This window comes from Hemicordylus capensis, chromosome 1, assembly GCF_027244095.1.
Source record: "Hemicordylus capensis ecotype Gifberg chromosome 1, rHemCap1.1.pri, whole genome shotgun sequence".
In the NCBI taxonomy this organism is placed as follows: Eukaryota; Metazoa; Chordata; class Lepidosauria; order Squamata; family Cordylidae; genus Hemicordylus; species Hemicordylus capensis.
In genome coordinates, this window is record NC_069657.1 from 353,569,324 (window position 1) to 353,584,225 (window position 14,902).

The 14,902-nt window shown below is 44.0% G+C and overlaps 1 protein-coding gene across 3 annotated transcripts in view; it reads right to left on the reverse strand.

Moving 5' to 3' along the window:
* Positions 1-14,697, reverse strand: part of TXLNB (taxilin beta) — a 56,072-nt gene extending 41,375 nt beyond the window's left edge. The window contains exons 1-2 of one of the 3 annotated variants that reach the window (XM_053289609.1): positions 10,442-10,529; positions 3,492-3,524 (exon numbers count right to left, since the gene is read on the reverse strand). Coding sequence is in view for 1 of the 3 variants with exons in the window: in XM_053289619.1 (XP_053145594.1) it covers positions 14,605-14,637 (33 nt within the window). In the remaining 2 variants the exon portion in view is untranslated. Of the gene's footprint in view, positions 1-3,491; positions 3,525-10,441; positions 10,554-14,604 lie in introns of those variants that run through there. The other 2 variants (XM_053289619.1, XM_053289599.1) reach the window with 2 other exon arrangements.
* Positions 14,698-14,902: the final 205 nt, after the last annotated feature.

Sequence of the window (14,902 nt, forward strand, 5' to 3'; positions counted from 1 at the left end):
TGGAACAGGCTCAGCCAGCATCCTGTTTCACACAGTGGTGCACCAGATGCCTCTGGGAAGTCCACAGGCAAAAGCTGAGGGCTTGCCCTCTTTCCTACTGCTATTCCTCTGCAACTGGTATTTAGAGGCATCTTGCCTCTAATGCATACCTCTGAGTGCCGCTAAACTGGCACTGTTGCACATGCAGAGTTTATTTATTTAGCATATTTTGATATCGCCCGCAACCTACTTTTCTTGGTGGTTTACAGTTTAATTTCCATAATCTGGGGTGGTATTCTGGATGTTTTGCGGCACTAGGACAATGCCATGGCTTACAATAAAAAGGAGTGTGATAACCCTTGCACCCAGTCCTATTAATGGCCCACATATTCCTCAGTATTATGCTGGGATTTCTAATAGGTCTGAGCTGTTGTGGGCATCTAAGAAAGAGCTGGCAGTCCTGTGGAAATATTCAAGCTCTCAAATATTCAAGGCACAAGCCCACACTTTTGGGAGTGCAACTTACATTGGAAATAAGAGGCTGGCATCAGTGTATCTCTCTAATTCTTTTCATCTCTGTGCAGAATGAATTTTGTTCTGGATGGCAGTATCAAGGCAGTGCGCGTGCATGTGCATTCAGAGTGGGGCCTTCCTGATTCAACCTGAGCAGGATCTAAGAAAGACTGAGCGAACATCAAAAAATGTGTGAGCCTGCACACATGTGCATGCCTTAGAGGGACCACTGGTTGGCATGATAGGCAATAATCCGTTGACAGCATCAGAGCTGCATCAAGGCAGAGAGCTTTCAGAGTTGCCCTGTAGGCTTGATGGTCAGGGCAGCGTATGAGGGGGGAGATTGGGAAGTGATTTCACTTCTTTCCCCTCCCAGCAAAAGTGCATTTCACTACCAGAAATATAGCCATGAGCACAGTGAAGAGTTCAAAAAGGCAGACCAATTTCTCACTAAGAAATCAAAGCAGTGATGTTAACGGAGAGATGCAAAATGTAGTACAGAGCCGCAAAGAAGGAACTTTTAGCCAAACCTGGTACTGGAAACTTGCTTTATGCTCTGATAACCAGTTACGAGGAACTGGTCTTATACTACTAAGAACTATAATAGACATTTCACCCAAGTATGAAGAGGAAAAGGTCCTTTGAACTGTGGTTGATTCTAGAATAATTAAAAAAACAAAAACCAACCCTTCAGCAATGGGATACAATCAATCAACTACCACTAGCTAACTGAGCGTAGAGACACCTTTTAAACTGTTTATTCTCTTATATTTGGCAGGGGAAGAGCAATTCACCCTATCCAAACCCAGAACAGCATCCCTCCAGTGGCTGTTGCTGGTATGTGCCTTATGGGATAAGGGGACAAGTACATATATGGATTGCTAACTGGCTGGAAGACAGGAACCAGAGGGTAGGTATAGATGGAGAATTTTCACAATGGAGGAAATAAAGAAGTGGGGTCCCCCAGGGATCTGTACTGGCACCAGTGCTTTTTAATTTATTCATAAATGATCTAGAAGCAGGGGTAAGCAGCAAGGTGGCCAAATTTGCAGATGATACCGAACTCTTTTGGGTAATGAAATCCAAAACAGATTGTAAGGAGCTTCAAAAGAATCTCTACAAACTGGGGGAGTGGGTGACAAAATGGCAAATGTGGTTCAATGTTGGCAAGTGTAAAGTGATGCACATTGGGACAAAAAACCCCAACTTCAAGTATACATTGATGGGATCTGAGCTGTTGGTGACTGACCAGGACAGGGATCTTGGGGTTGTGGTGGACAGTTCATTGAAAGTGTCAACTCAATGTGCAGCAGCTGTGAAAAAGGCCAATTCCATTCTAGGGATCGTTAGGAAGGGGACTGAAAATAAAACTGCCAATATTATAATGTCCTTATACAAAACTATGGTGCGTCCACACCTGAAGTAATCTGTACAATTCTGGTCACATCATCTAAAAGGGACATTGTAGAACTGGGAAAGGTGCAGAAGAAGGCAACCAAGATGATCAGGAGTCTAGAGCATATTTCTTATGAGGCAAGGCTACAACACCTGGGACTATTTAGTTTAAAAAAAAAAAGACGACTGTGGGGAGACATGATAGAGGTCTATAAAATCATGCATGGAGTGGAGAAAATGGATAGAGAAAAATTCTTCTCCCTCTCACATAACACTAGAACCAGGGGTCATCTCATGAAATTGATTGCTGGGAAATTTAGGACCAGCAAATGGAAGTATTTTTTCACTCAACACATAATCAACTTCTGGAATTCTCTGCCACAAGATGTGGTGACACCCAACAACCTGGATGGCTTTAAGAGGGGCTTGGATAACTTCATGGAAGAATGGCTTCTAGTTGGAGGGCCAACTCCAGCCTCAAAGGCAGGATGCCTCTGAGTACCAGTTGCAGGGGAGTAACAGCAGGAGAGAGGGCATGCCCTCAACTCCTGCCTGTGGCTTCCAGTGGCATCTGGTGGGCCACTGTGTGAAACAGGATGCTGGTCTAGATGGGCCTTGGGCCTGATCCAGCAGGGCTGTTCTTATGTTTATTTTTAGATTGTGAGCCATTTGGGAATAGGGAACCATCTTATTTATGTATTTCCCCCCCATGTAAGCCGCTTTCAGAACTTTGGTTGAAGAGTGGTGTATAAACATTTGTTGTTGCTGTAGTAGCTAGTTTGCTGTCCAAGATGGCCCTCACCTGTTTCCCCTTCGTTTCTCATCTCTGCCTATGCCTCATTTAGGAAAGAGTGGAGCTAGGGCAAACAAGTCAGTTTCATGGTTTTTAACCATGGATTCTAACCATTTCTGGGCAAATGCCAAAACATCCATTTAACAGTGTTTGAGATATCATTGGTAATGATGAGCAAGACAATACTCCCCACCCCCCAAGTAGGTGCCATTTTATGAAACTTACATGTTCTGTTTTATAACTTTTTTTTAAAGTTAGAGCACTCTCTACTGTAATAATCAAGTGTAAAAGCATGCAGCCCTTCCATCACAGCAGGGTCCTACTTTCATTTCTTCATTCTGGTTCAAAAGTAGTTGAAGTAGTAGGCCACATGCTCCTTCTCTTTTTCTGTACACTGAGGTCTGAACTCGCACATTGGAGAGGAGCACACAGTCCTCTGCAAAACAACAACAATCCTTGATTTTTTAAAAAAAATTCTGTTCTTGAATGGCTGTGAGCTCTCCCCTCCAGAGTTTATAAGGTCTCAGAATTTCTAAGGTACTTTGGCTTAAGCTGTCACTGGACTACACAGTGAGGAGAATTATGCACTCTCTCTCTCTGCTGATTGGCAGTGACAGAAATGCAAAACTACAAAACAGAACCTGTAACTTGAAGAACTCACAGACTTTCAAGAACAGAAATTAATGAAGGTTCCCCTAGTCTACAAGCTAAGTGGCAGATATGCATTGATGGGAAGACTTTTATATGCATTTCTGAGACAAAGGACCTGTTGTCACCTTGTCTTAGATGGAGAACTACCAGCCCATCCTACCTTCTAGGATGAGGAAGTTCAGAACAGTTCAGTCTGCAAAACAAAATACAATGAGTATTTTTAGGCTAAGACTAATCATGTTGACATGCAGCAACTGAAATATGACTAATTCCCTAAACTCTTTATGTAAACTAAAATAGAAACAACATATAGGTTTGGTTCTTACCAAGATGGTAACTCTGAGTCTGGATCTGAACTGTACCATTTCACTCACATAATTGATACAGAAAACCAGAATCAAGTGAAAAAGGTCCTAGCCTTGCTTTCCCTGTGACATGCTAGCTTTCCATGTATTTTTGAATATATGATAGAGAAGAGAGGAAGAGACATGGAAACCAGAAAAAAACAAGACAGATTGCTCAGTGTTAGAATTGGACTTCCAAAGTTCTCTGTAGAAAGGTGAAAAGCCGGCATATTCATTATATTGTGTAGAGTGAGACTGACATTAGCAAGCTTCTGTCCTTTCCCTTGAGTAAATTTAGGGACGAAAACACAATTACTATCACCCTTCACTTATCACAGAGAAATGTCGGACACTCTCGCTGAGATGCTATTACTTGAACAGTCTTCATGTCAGTGTCTGCCTGGCATATGCAACAATTGTGTAGATGAGGTGACATTCCCCTGCAAGCTGCTTACACACATTGCAACTGTGTGATCCACACGTACACGTTGAAGTGCCCCAATGCACAATGTAGCTGTCTCATTGCATCCTCCAACCAATTTCAGGCAGTGCGGCATCATAGGGCTAGGTCTTGACTCTGAGTTGGCACTGGCAGGCCTGGCAGCCTGCCCCCTTCAAAGGGCTGGACTTAGTCCCAGGTGTTGTTAGTTGCTGGCTTCTATTGCGCAGGCTGTGAAATGCGGATGCAAACTCCATCTGTCACTGTCATCTTTTGATGAGAGTCACCCCCAAAGAGGCTGAACACTGCTTAAAGCACTGATTCTTATACTGTGGCCCACAGACCACCAGCGGCCCTAATGATTTCCAGGACCACGGCAGAAAACCTTTTCCAAGGCAAACAGTGAGTCCATGAACTGAACCACAGTCTAGCTCTCTCTGCACTCTGGTTCAGCTGACCTAAACTGGAGTGGTGAAGGGCAAGGAAGAGCATTATTAGGTTTGTGCATAACTTTGAGTCGCATCATCTTGGCTGAGACATGCCGCAGAGAGTGTGAGCATGCACAAATATAGCCACTTCCCAAGCACCACTTACCCTTTCTTGCACCTCATGCATTCAGTACAGCTGTGTCAGAGTGTTGAGGGAGCTGGTTTAATTTGGCAGTTTGGTAGTCCTCAAAAAACAAACAAACCAGAACAGTGGATAGATACATATCATAACCATGCTTCCTTTGGGGAATAGGAGGATGAGTGGCCTTCATGACCCCTAGAAAGATACTGGAAGGTAAACTTTTAATAGAATTTTAGAGTTGGAAGGAACCTTGGAGATGTTCTAGTCCAACCTCTCACTCAGAGCAGCAACCTGCTACAGCACTTGTGCCAAATGGTGGCGTCCAGAACAGAACAGAGCTGATGTATCAGCATGACAGTTTCCTATGCCCAGATTATTCACTAACAATTTAATGACTGACATGATACTCGGATACTCAGTGATACAGAGCCACGGAACACTGTGTTGGGGCTGTTGCAGACTCAAAAGGCAGACACGACACTGCAGAGAATGGGCAGTTGCACAATCAGTGTCAGTGCTACCGCAGTTACTCCCACTGGCATGAATGGGAGTAAGTGTGGTAGCACTGATTGCACAACCCCTCATTCTTTGCAGAATAGGGGCGGCCTTCTGCGCCTGCAACAGCCCTGATGTGGTGTGCAGCTGTGCTGTTGTGATACACATCATGTCAGCCAATAGCCAGGAGATGGCAGAAAAAGTATCTGGATAAACCGCTCCCACCCAGCCAAACCTCACCTCAAAGTGAGTTCTTAGCCAAGCTCAAGGGAGCGAGAGCTCCCTTAACCTGGCTGCTGGGATTGTGTGTCTCCTCGGGCTGCACACAGCCTGAGGAGACACAGAGATGGGCGCCTAGAGTGCCCGTCTGACAGGTGAATGCCCCAATGGACTGCACTCAGTGTGCGGTGCACTGAGGAATACCCAGAGGCCGGGAGGCATCATCCTGACCTCTGGAGTTCCATGTTGCCTGGTTCAGCGCTGCTCTTCTGGGAGCACAGTGAGCACTCCTAGCAACATTCTAAGGATCTTATGTAGGAAGGTAAGTTTTTGCAGCCTTCCCCCAACTGTCCTTCTGCTCTTCCAAATGGTCATGTGAATAGCTTCATATTATTTTTAAAAATTATTTCAATTTGTATACTGCCCTTTGTCCTAGGACCTCAAGCCAGTGAACAACACATAAGAACAATCACAAAAATCATCACTAAAACATTACCAAAACATAAAACCAATCTAAAAGAGCAGTCATTAATCTGCCATTCACTGATCAAAAGTTGGAAATATAAAAAGCCACCTTCAAATATCCACGGAAAATTGGGAGAGAGGGAGTAGTATAGATTTCAGTCAAGAACCTAGGGGCAATCACAACCCATGGGCATTCACTGAGAAGGTCTTGTTCTGCATGCACAAACAATGAGTTTCAACAGGCATCAGCACATGGAATACAGCCCTCCTAGTTGCATGGGTAGGTTCAGCCAGGAGCAGCCAATCCTTAAGGAACCTGGGATGAGCATAATTGCTTGTTATTACTTGTAAAGTGCAAACAGTTTGAGATTATCATCAAGTGGCCCCTGATGATAATCTAGCTGCTGCATTCTGCACCATCTATAGTTTCCAAAGACTTGTCAATCGCAGCCCCACACACAGAGCGACTGCAATAATAAAACTGCAATGTAACTAAGGCTTAAGTGACAGTGGTCAGATCAGCTGTCTCTAGGGGAAAAAATCGCTGCTGGGACACAAGCCAAAGAGGCCACCACTGCCATCTAGCTCTCCAGGAGCAGTACCTGATGCAGGAAAGTTCTTTCAGAGGGAGTGCAATCCCATCCACAACAGGTTAAAACCACCCTCCCTGATTGGCTCTCTTACTGACCACTATAACGCCTCTGTCTTGTCCGGATGAAGCTTCAGATAGATTGCTCACATCACGGTGATGTGAAGCTTCAGATAGTTTTGTCCATCACTGCCTCCAGCCCTGCCCAGAATATCCATTGTATCAGATGATGTAGGGAGATAAAGCTAAGTGACATCTGCATATTGATGGCATTGCAGCCCAAATCTCTGGATGGCCTTGCTGGTTGAATAACATAACGGACAAGAATGAATCCTGCAGGACCTCATAGGCCAACAGTCATGGGGTCAAACAGTAGTCTCCCAGTGACACATTCTGAACCTAACCTATCAAATAAGGTCACAACTAGTGCAAAATTGACCCATCCAATTTCAGTTTGGAATGGATGACCAGAAGGATGCCATGGTAGATGGTACTGAAAGCTGCTAAGAGGTCCAGTAGAACCAGCACTGACCCTGCCCATCTCCCAGAAGAGATTGTTCAAAACAGCAAGGTGGTTTCACTTCCAAAAACAAGGCAAATGCCAGATTGGAATGGGTCTAAATAATCTGTGTCATCCAAGACCTCCTGTAGTTGGATTGCTGACATGAAGATGACATACCTCTGATGGTCAGGCAATTGGTAGCAGTGAAATTACAGGCAAATGTGATGAACATCCCTTCAAAATGACTATGCAGGTACACCTTCAGCTATCTTACATGTATTGGCTTCAGAATTATGAAACTGAATTCTGGTTCTGTGGCCTGAGTTCAGAGTGCTGCTATAGCAAATAAGACAAGTCTGTTCTCATAACCATAAAAGGAGTGGAGAGGGGAGGCAGGGTTGGACCTACCATCCTCACAGATGAGCAAGGAGCTCCTCTTCATCATGTTGTTGCGTTGCACATGATCCACACTGCTTCTGGCTGTAGGCCAGGAAAATGGAGTACCGGCCTCCAGGAATCTCATAATGCACTATGTGACTAGCATAGTGCATTGGCAGATTTCCTCATGCAGTCCAACCACACACATGATCCCAAACCTGGGGTTAAAGGTGTACTCACGCCATCTAACCCCAGTTAAGGGCCAGAGTTGAAAGTTGGGCTGGGGGGGGGGCAGAAACACCGGAATCAGATTTGATCCCAGTGCTCTACACGAACAGCCCAACCCAGGCTGGGCTGCCTTAGGGCTGGCTCATGTGAACAGCCTCAATGTGTACAAGATTATCAGGTTTGTATCTAAAACACAAAATCTTTCCCTTTCACAGTAAAAACTAACCCTATTTTTTCACTGGAAATCTGATGAAAAGTGCTGAAAAGGTTTACTTGGTACTCTCAGACTGCATTTTGATAAACTGAAGGCAAAATACAGAAGTTGCTTTCATCAGACTGTAGGCATTGTGATTAAGACATAAGGAAGGAAAGAGTTTGTATGGTATTGAGAGGATCCAAGTCATTAAGGAGTAAAGGCAAGGCACCATGTGCTGCAACAGATGCAGATTCCAAGAAGTCATTGGCACCCTATATAGATAGTATATATAGTATTCTAACCTCAAGATAAATGTCAGGTGTCAGATCTGAATCTGGAGCAGGGAGATGGGGAGGGGGGAGTTGTAGCCTCCATACAAGGTAGTGGGACCAGGCAGGGTCATTGACAAAAAAGTTGAAATGCTAGATCATAGAATAGACTGCATATTTGTAAATCCCACCAGTGATTAGCATAACTTCCCCACCTCCAGACTGCAGGGCCTGCTGACCATTAGGCAGAAAGGCAACACATACATACATAGGCAATAGTGCTATTCAGACATTATATGTGTGTATATATGCCTCTACACCCCCCCCTTTTTGTGTGAATGATTGTATATTTATATCTGTGTAAACCACTTTGGGAACTTTTGATGGAGCCCTTGTACCTAGCTGCTGTTTAACAGACAATCTCTGTTGGTGACTCCAACCATGTTTTTTTACTCTCACACAAACAGAAAATGGTAGCACTCATGGATTCCGAAAGTGGGTAGGTCACTTGTCCTACCCAGTTAATGATAGTGTGAACTGCCTGTTTCAATAGCGCTTGTATGTATGCACAGATTTGGGCATGTGTATACTATTCACAGTTTGTATGTCCATTGAACATAACATGTCAGGAGTGTATGGAGGCTGACAGCAGTCCGTGTGTGGCTGCTGCCACAGCCCCCTTGGCCTGCCCCCCACGTCTGATGTAGCCCTGCCCAAACATCTGACATAGCGTAGCCATGTCCACGCATCTGGGACAACATGGGCAGGAGCGACTCTCCCTGCCTTCAAGGCTGCGCTGCCAATGCAGCATGAGCTAATCTCTCTCCTCCCGTTTGGGAGAGAGATCGATCGGTCCCGCTGCAGCGAGACCACTCTGGCCGCACTGCTAACACAGCGCAGGCTGATTTCGGCTTCAAATGGAGCTGACATCAGATGCAGGGAGTGTGTCTGGGGCCACGCTCATGGCCCCTGATTGGTGGCGACGTGGGTTCCTTGAACCTGTTTGCCCAATGGTGGCTCCACCCCGTAATGTGTGAATAATGCTTAAGTTCAGCTTCAATCTATTCCCACAGAGCTCCTCACTGCCCACAGCCTAGTAGTATACCCCATGTGCTGTTGTGGGAATTTGAAACCAGTATTTGTTTAGGCATTGGGAAGTGAACAATAGTGCTTTTGGTCAGTATTCGACACATTTCAAAAGTCTATAGCTGCATCTGGCTGTTTACCACCAATAAAACAGTCAGCATCCATTTAAAACATTCCTAAACAGTTAAGAGTGTTCTGATTTAACTAAGGTGATAATTCTCTCCCAGTCAGGCAGTAATATAACACACTCATACTGTACAATTTATTATACTCCGCAAACATGAGTAGTTTTTGAACAACAGGTCAACCACAAAAGTAAGCATTTTGGTTCTTGTTCTTTGTTGTGAAGACGGGTTACAAGAAATTCAATTTTCCTTGTCACAAGCACTTTGTATTTTTCAGCAAGATGGTTCAAGAGTTTGAACCTGTCTATTTTTAGTTGTTAGCTCCCCCCTGCCAAATTCAACAGAATGACACATGGCACCTGCTCTGAAGTCACAAGTTATTTTAAGCAAAAAGAAGGATGATAGTGATTACCCTTGATCTGACTCTATTCAGCAGGCAAATCAACACAAAACTCCACCATGCTATCTCACCACAAAAACATTTCAGTTACTGATTTTGATTAAAATACAAACTTGATGAGAACAACCTCAGGCCTGAATTATATAGCTCATGCTCAGAAGGGGAAGCAAACTTGACAGTTGCTGACATCCAGACAAAGTTACTCAATAGTACTTCTTAAGACTTACTCTAAAGGACAATTAATTTCAGCTGGGTAATTTAATCAGAATGTCAGCCAGTGTCCTGTCTCAATTGTTCTGTACAAAAATGTGTGATATTTTAAAATCATTAGGCACTGAACTTCATTTCAAACATTGCCAAAATAAACCTTAGACATGTCACTCCATATCAATAATGAAATCTATCTATCTATCTATCTGTTAAATTCATAGAGAAACACAAGACATGAGCTCAATATGTTTTCCTAGAAAAGTTTCCCCCCCTAGAAAAACATGTTAGGTTTCTATGTTTATTTGAGCCTAGATTGTTTGTTCGATTTTGTTTAGTAAAAGCACTATATTATAGTTTGTTTTAAGCAACTTCATCCCCTTACAAGACAACTTCACTTGTCCATTTTAATAGATGTGCCAGTAAGATTGTCGATGCTCTACATTCCATCTTTCCCCACAACTCACATGTCCACAGCTGCTAGGTATTTAAAGCTTATGGAATGAGATGAACCATTAAAAACTAAACAAAAACACTTCCATTGTAATTTCCCAACCATGCTACCAACTATCAACCACAAGGGAAGTGCAACACTTACCTGGGAAAGAAAGAAAAGAGAAGAAAATGGTAAGAGGCGGCCTTAAAAAAGGACAGAGATGCAGAATCAACAGTAAAAGGAGACTTGCCCTGTGTTCCTGCCACAGGGAAAAGGAGGGACTCCGGGACCAAGGGAGGGGGAGGAGTGGATGACACAGCAGGCAAGAATACTCCAGTGTTGGAATGTAAGCTTCCCGGACAGGGGGATGAAATGGAAAAAAGAGAACAAGGCTCTTCTTGGATCTTTACTAGTTGTGTACACCAAAGGAAGAGTTTCAGTAGGTGCAGTAGGAGTGAGGAAAGCTGTGCCTCTGGACATTCCTTTTTCATTAAAGACCCCTATCTTTCTTTGGACCTGGTTTTCATATTCCTAGAGGGCTGGCTTTGAAGGGCAAAGTAAATGCAAAACTGCTTACCACAAGGCATGCAGGCAGACTTGCCGTATTTTCATGAAATCTACAGCCTTGGGGCAAATGACATGTTGCACACAGAGTCATATAGCAAGGGCCCCAGACTGCTGTTTGGAAAGGAATGTGGCTCTGGAAAGAGGAAGGTGTGTGCAGAAAAATGGGAGGGGCCAAATTGCCTGTGGCCATTTTTCCATTCCATATTGCTTTGCTTTCTACCATGCCAGGCCTGTGTTTACCTTGCAAACTAGACTGGAATCCTGTGTGTGTGTGTGTGTGTGTGTGTGTGTGTGTGTGTGTGAGAGAGAGAGAGAGGCTAAATTAGATGCTATTTGAGCACTTTATTATTTCAACTCCAACATCATCTTCCTTATTTCAGAAGATACCCACAGGCAGCTCCCATTTGGATGGGGCTATGGCTGAAGGGAGGTGGTTTACCCCTTTGTGTCCATGCCAACCCTTTGACCTCAATCACCCTGAAAGCTGCCATGAGCCACAGGGGAGAAAACTTACAGTCACCATTTTGTGCCTGGGACTTTCCCCCACATTGAATGATAACAGCTTTGCGTGAGGCAACTTGGGTGGGGGCTGTGGGGATCAGGGGCTGTGTGGTCCCCGGAAGGTCCAGGATGCCCCATGCAAATACGTGGGGCATCCTGGAGAGACCCCCGAGTCCCAGTCAGGGGTCTACTCATGTGTTGCCACGCACCGCAGCAACACATGAGCAATGAAATGAGGTTAAATGGAGCGCTTGGTTAATCTCAATTAAGGGGAGGGTGTCTTAGGTGGACTAGCTGCCTTGGGAGCACCGGGCTTGCCCACGAGCCCAGTGGTTCCCACAATCCATGGAAAGCAGGCTAAGCTCCCTTAGCCCGCTTTCCATGGATCGTGGGAATAGCCTCTGTGGGTGTGCTGGCACAACCAGGGCTTAAATGACAGTTCGAGCTCATCCCTTGTGGCCCTTCATAGGACTATATGAAGCTTTAAAGGCCTATGCAGCCCAAATGTGAACAGACCCCATTTGACACAATTGGTCTTGGTTTGACCCAAAGTGAAACACTGTGCTTTTCAAGTCTTATTGGGCTTGAGCCAAAAATGCAACAAACCAAATAGGCCCGGGAGAACAGGGCAACTTCTGCAACTGTAGTGCTGCCTTCTATAAGTCTATTTTCCTTAAGGAAAGTAAGCTTATGAGATCGCCTGACATTCTGTCTGTATCCATCCATGTGTCTCTGTGTGTCCATTCACTTTGCAATGCCTGGACCAATATGAACCAAATTGGATACAGTTGTAGGGGCACGTCAATGGCATAATTTGTGACAATGTCATCCATCCCAGTTCAATAGGTACATATGGGATAACTCTTGGATCCCCCAACCAATTTGGACCGAATTTGGTGCACTTGTAGCGAGTGACACAAAGGGACATCTCAGTGGTATAGTTTGATTATATCATCCACTTCAGTTCAAGATAGCGGACATGTGAAGGCTAAATCACTTAGGTTAACTTGTGAACCGCCTAACCAATTTGAACAAAATTTGCTACAGTTGTAGGGACACCTCATTGGCATAGTTTGATGTCATCCACCCTGATTCAAGATGGCAGATGCATGAACATTTGAGGTGCAAGTGGGCTAATTTGTGAACTTTCTAATCTATTTGGATCAAAATTAGTCCAGTTGTAGAGATAGTGAAAGGAAAGCAGGCAGCTTAGTTCTTACCAGAACAACTTGTCTTTGCTAAACTTGTAGTGTTTCTCCCTCCCAACCCTCATTCAGAGCTTGGCAGATCAGAGTTGTTGTTGCAGTAATGCATTGTTAGGGAGGCAAAATTACAACAAAGCTTTCCTCTTAATATTGAGCACAGTAATCCCTCCATATAGCAAGAAGAGGTGTTTTTTTAAAAAAGCAATTCCAAATGGGGGGAAATGGGGGGAGGATTAAAAATGCTTTCAGAATGAACACTTCTGTTTGCTGGTGACACAAAACCACAGGAAATTAAAGTGTGATTGTAAATCTACCATCCTGCATGGCCATCAATCAGGTTTTTTAAAAAAATCAGATAGAAACAATCTAACAATTTAATACTGCTTTTCTGGAGAGAGGCTAAAAAATGTTTTAAGTTACATATTTAAAATCAGTCTTAAGTAGTACATTATAACCCCCCCTCCCCCAGAGAATTATATTACAGATCACGCTATAAACAAATATCCAAACGGCAGAGCATGAGCAACATCTAGTGGTTGCAGGCTGGTCACTGCAAGTTTCCCACAGGCATAGTCAAGGCTTTACATTTGTTATATGAGAAAATCTCCTTAACATATCGGTATCATTATTTAAACACTATTTAAAAGTTTGTAATGCTTGACTGAAAAATTTAGACACGGGATTTGTGTTAAGAGACACAAATGTGTTAAGATAATGCAATATTATATTGTAGTTTAGGACATAAAATGCTGTTCTGCAGCATCCTGGATTAGTTTGTTTCTGAGCCAAGTGGAATATCTTCAGGGTCTGTGTTCCCTCTAAGGCATGTGCATGCTCACATGTTTTTTGATGTCCGCTCAATTAATTTTAGATCCCACTCAGGTTTAATCAGGAAGGTCCCTCTCTGAATGCTTGTGCATTCACACTGTCTTGATACTGCCGCCCAGAACAAAACTCATTCCGCATAGAGATGAAAAGAATTAGAGAGAACACTGCTCAAGATGTAAGGAGATATACATGATGAGGCACCGCTTCAAATACTTTGGCCCCAGACTGTTAATTGCTCTAAAATAGGGGTCCTAATGGGATCTGCTTCTGCCTCTCTGAATACTGGTGTTTTTTACTTTACTGGAAATATTTCCTGGAGCAAATCCAAACAATATCAGTATAGGTGGTTCTTCCAGAATCCTGGAATTGTGTTTCTAGAATTTTGATTGATTGTTTAAGTGCCGTCAAGTCGGTGTTGACTCTTGGCGATAAAACAAAAAGGTACATTGCTACCTATGCCACCTACATCAAATAGGAGTACTGGCTCCAGAAAACCTCTAAGCTGTGAGCCCAGATGTGATCACATCCAAGCCAACCACTTACCCCCAGATCCAATGGATTGCCCACTCTCAACGACAACTTGTTATCTTGACTGAGCTTCAGTTTATTATTCCTCATCCATCCCAAAGACAGCTAATGATCTCAGGAAGAGAATTCAAGGAAAATGATATAATTTAGTGTCATATATATATATTGGTGACACTAATCTCTAAATCCTCTCCCAATCTCTCCCAGCAGCCCCATGTAGATGTTAACATGGAATCAAGATGGGAACTTGTAGTATGCCACAAGACAACTTCAATGCAATGGAGCAGTAGTGCTACATCAATTGAAGCCAGACCGAAATAGGTCTACGTAATTGGTTTAATCTTAGAAACCCTAGAATTGGCTCTCTACTACATACTCTATAACCTTGACCAAATACAGATCTGAGACTGGTCAGCAATTCCCAGAATCTGCAGAATCCAGTGTGGGCCTGAGAGAGAGAGTGCCTCTTTTAATGAAGCAGGGGCCACTCCTCCCTCGAAGAAGGCATAGCTTAAGCAGTCCCTTCCAGCATTCTGAAGCCAACCAAGTAGAGCATATGTCTTGAGCACATACAGTAGACTGCATGCCACACCGTGCTTTCTCCACCAGCTGGCTGGGATGTGGGGAGGTAGCAGCTTGTCTGTATATTTTCTCAGCAGCCTCTGTTGAAAATTGCAGAGTCTGCTGTGTACTCACCAGGGACTGGGCTTCTTTCCACCCTGTCTGCATCCTCTCCACAGTCAGCCTTAGTGTGAATGCCAAATATTCTTCTAAGCAGTGCACATCACAGGACCTCAGACAACTTTGTAGCAATGACTGAGGAAGAAAGGAGCAAGGCAGTTCTATCAGCAGAGGCAAGGACATGGACACCTTCTGGATTCAACCCTCTAGACAGGACCAGTCTAAAACAGAGAAATGGTCCAGAAGGATACCATGGTCAATGGTATCAGATGCAGCCGAGAGGAAGCTTTTGGTTTCAGCAGAACTAAGAGAT